This window comes from Limulus polyphemus, unplaced genomic scaffold, assembly GCF_000517525.1.
Source record: "Limulus polyphemus unplaced genomic scaffold, Limulus_polyphemus-2.1.2 Scaffold4992, whole genome shotgun sequence".
In the NCBI taxonomy this organism is placed as follows: Eukaryota; Metazoa; Arthropoda; class Merostomata; order Xiphosura; family Limulidae; genus Limulus; species Limulus polyphemus.
In genome coordinates, this window is record NW_013670602.1 from 4799 (window position 1) to 9143 (window position 4345).

Consider the following 4345-nt stretch of genomic DNA (forward strand, 5'->3'; position numbering starts at 1 on the left):
TATAAAGTTAAAATCATAAATAATATTCAATGTTAAACTGGTACACAATTAAAATTGTGTACCAGTTTAACGTTGAATATTATTTATGATTTTAACTTTATACACAAGTGCCAAAATACTATAATTAAAGTTTAAATAGTTATTTTCCAAAACTCAAAATCTACCAACATATGCACACACTCATCAATAGGGATCCAGTACTTTTTTTTATAAATTAAAAACTGCTTAAAAGTGTATATTTATGTAGTTTAAAGAAAACTATTAATTTTTTATATTAAATCTTCAAACCAATAGTTTGACTTTGAAATTACTCATGTGAGTGTTTTGTTCTCTAGTTTATTATCATAGATAGGCTTACTTTAGATTTCCAATTTATATACATACACATGTATTTCCTGCATTTACGATTGATACTGACTTTCTATAGGATAACCAAGGACCTCCCAACAGTGTTGAGCCTGACCCTGCAATTCTCTCTTTTGTCGAAAAGAGAAAGAAGTTTGAACAGGCTGCATCTGCATCCCCGTCACCACCACCCCTGCCTAGTGACAGAAAATTTTCTCATCATGTATCAGGACTTGAAACACAACAACAAGACGGTCCAGGTTTGTAACCTTTTAAACTAATCAATCAATCATAGTGGTTAATGTGCCCAGATGGTTCAGTTGTTGCAAAAATACACTCCACGCTGTTCAATCAAACAAGAATAGACCAAGGGTTGGCGGTGGGTGCTCTTAACTACTCACCTTGCCTCTAGTCTATCAATTAAAAATTAAGAATGGCTATGCACAGATAGCCCTTGTGTAGTTTTGTGCAAAATTGTGAAGGAAAACAAACTTTACTAATCGAAAAGCTTCAAAACAGATTATTTTCAAACTGTTATTTGAATTTGATTTAGTTGTTTTATGATAGTCATATTTTATGCCTTATAGGCTCTTGCCAGTCACCAAATATCAAAATAAAACGTTAGTAAGAATAATGTGGATATAACTTTTCTGTTGTAGAAAGTTAATATTTCCTAACTGTACAGTGTCATCAATTGGATTATACTTGTATTAGGTTTACGTATAGTAAAATGATTATTGAATTTATAAAAATACAGAAAGGTATTATTAGTATGTGTAGTTTTATGCATACATAACTTACTATTAGATTTAATTTAGATAAATCCTAAAGAACTACCACCAAAAAGTTAATACACATAATTGCAGCCATGAACATATGTGTAGTACAGAATTGAAGAAAAACAAGACACAAATACATCATTTATTACGACCATATTTTCGCCAGTAAAGACAAAACCATGGTCGTAATAAATTATGTACTTGTGAAATGTACAATTGTCTTGTTTTTCCTCAATTCTGTAATTATGGAGTTTCACCAAGAATTGACAGCTTCAAGTATTAATTATATATATGTGTAGTACGTGAATGTGTATATCTTCAGAATAACATTATATCTTATGAATTCAATCAACATGTTAGGATTCTAATTCAATGACAAGGAACCCACTTTGAGACTAATAATGGTTGGAGATGGCTTGAATGGGTAATGAAGAAAAACGTTAATATAAGTTTAACATAACAGCAAATGTACAAAGTTTCGACAAGGTTTTGATGATGACTCGTATGAGCATTTTTTGAGATGCAAAGAAAATGTAATTGTTCAGTTTTAAACTTGGACTGTTTCTTTTATTCTTATCAAGAGTAAGTCCTCATCAACCTGAAACATGTTTTCCTTCATATTCATTGTACAGAAACTGTTATTTCAATAGTGATAAATATACTAAAATTATAGCATTATTATTATTTTTGAATTATGACCCATGCAATGTTTGAGACACACGAATAAAAATTGTTATAACAATCAACAATTTTACACTATATTTTTTTGTTTCCATTACCTGCTGTGTTGGTATTTTATATACATTGAACTGTGAGAAGAGATTCACTAAGTTAAATTTTGTTTTATCTTTCAGGACCTTCTGTTGTGATGTTATTTGAAAGTGTAATCTGATTTGTAAATTCTAAAGAAGCTTACTTTTAAAGTCATTCACTACAGTTTTGTGTAATAACTGTTTACCCAGTAGTTTTAAGATGTAGAATATTTCATGAATGCCCTTTTTGATGTAGAACACACACTACCACCACCAACAGAGCAACCTGACCAAACTGTACAAGAGATTAAATGTGTAAATAGTACACAATCTGCAGAATTCTCCAGCAATCATAAAGAAGGATTATTTGGTCAAAATGGAGACAACAATGAACAGAAAGACAACAGGTATCCTCTACATTTACTAGCTAACCTTATATACAAGATCACTTTGCAAGACCTTAGATGTAGAAATTTAAATTAGATGCCTTAGTTGTGCAAGAAACGTAACAGGAGCTCAGATTGAAGTGTTGGCTAGATGATGTGAGAAGGTAATAAAAGATATTGTGTATAAATTGTTCATTGGCTAGATGGCGTTAGGGTGTAGAAACTGTTTGTATTGCAAAACTGTTTAGACAGTACATTATGTGTACTGTAAGATAGGAAGTATTTCTGTTAAATAAACCAGAAGACTGCTAGTTTTTGTGTCATACAGTCCACTGGATGATACATGTAACGTATTAGAAGGTAGCAAGTGCTTATGTAGGTTGCCTAACCTTTGACCAACCAAGGGCCACACGATAAGTAACGAAAACACTCGAGAACCAATTTTGTTATCTGATTCAAATACATATTTATCACTCTATGAGTATTTAATTAAGGATGTGATACTGAACCTTGTTTAGTGATTAATGCAATGTTGGAGCCAGGGTAAAGTTACTTCAAGTGGAGTTGGACAACATTGTATTTGGTGAAGTTGACAAGCTCATGTGATACAGTGCACATTAAGTAAAGAACTTGGTTTGCTGATAACACCAAAATGCATCGTAAGTGTGTTTAAAAGGTAGTGTTTATACTATGTCGTGATCAGAGGAAACTTTGTGTAAAAAGTAGAAATTGCTTGTGTTACAGTATTAAGAACTGGAGTTATTAAGTTAGGGCTATTTTGTAAAAACTATAAATTCACAATGAATATATATACTGGTTCAGTGTCTTGAAGTAATTATTGGATTCTTCTTATCCACGGATTTAATTGTAATTTAATTTTTTATACTATTTATGATATATATGCACTTTCAAAAACTTCACTGTCACTAAGTTTATATAGATATTATTTTTGCCTTCAGAAATGAATTTTTAAACATTTTTAAGTTTCATTTCTTACAAACACCTTTTCTGCTTGGGTTTAACATAGCTCTCTGGCAACAGAGTTACCAGTTACAGTGTCAGCTGTTCGCACAGCTAAAGCTGAAAGAAGACTGCAAGCCAAGCTGAAACAGGAGGGTCTGGAAATTCCTGAAGAAGAATTTGCTAAACTTACCCCAGCCCAGCAGAGGGCACTGCAAGCAGAAAAACGTTCAGCTTGGAGACAGGCAAGGTACAGCGTTGAAAATAAAGTATTCAGTGTTTTAATAGTTTGAGTAATATTTTTATATATAGTGCATTTATTTACTTTATGTATAAGTTTGAGATTGGTAAGGAAATGATAAATATAAATTTTTCAGTGGTGATCGATTTCTTACAAGAGCAAGCATGACTTTTATTGATTTCCAGATATTTCAGTTCATGTTTTTATTTATACGCTTTTTGTTTCCAAGTTTATTTTTCTTAAATTTAGTACTTTGGATCATTTAATTTTATGTAGAATTTACAAAATAGTTTTACATATTTCATGTTCAGAAAATTATGTTAATTGAAAACAGCCATAACATTTTTTTTTTTTTCATCAAATGATTGTAAAATTATTTTCTTCTAATTTAGGCTTCATCCTACATGGGAACCATTTTTTTAAGCCAGTGCTGCAATATGTTTCCTTTGTTATATAAGTTATTTTTCTCTTCATCTTACATTTAATTGATGAATCTTTCATTTTAAGGAGAGAAATCTCTCCAGAACAGTCAGCAAGTACATAGTAGTGAGATTGGTTTTGAAAGTAGTATATTAAGAGATGTGTTAATGTAAAAGACTGTGTAGGTCGTAATTCAGGCCTTCTATCAATAATGAGATTGAATTAGTAAGCACTTAACTTTTATTAAGTTTTTTAATACGACTTAAACTATACACCTGGAAAAAAGTTAAGCACCCCCAAATATTTTTCAGGATTGCTTATTGAAAATAAGGTTTAATTTTCATGATGTTGAGCAATGTTCATAATTTCAAACATAATTAAAAGGATGTGAGCGTTCAGGTGTGATATTTAAATCAGGCACATTTTTTTCCCCACGTTGCAACTTGCCTCCCTTCTTCACGT

At 31.2% G+C, this 4345-nt stretch overlaps 1 protein-coding gene across 1 annotated transcript in view; it reads left to right on the plus strand.

Annotated features, from left to right (window-relative positions):
- LOC106471965 overlaps window positions 1-4345 on the plus strand; it is a gene marked incomplete at its 5' end in the record, with an annotated part of 24085 nt that overhangs the window by 4676 nt on the left and 15064 nt on the right. The window contains 3 exons of the mRNA XM_022400573.1: window positions 428-605; window positions 2133-2283; window positions 3290-3472. Of these exons, the coding sequence (XP_022256281.1) occupies window positions 428-605; window positions 2133-2283; window positions 3290-3472 (512 nt within the window). The remainder of the gene's footprint in view (window positions 1-427; window positions 606-2132; window positions 2284-3289; window positions 3473-4345) is intronic.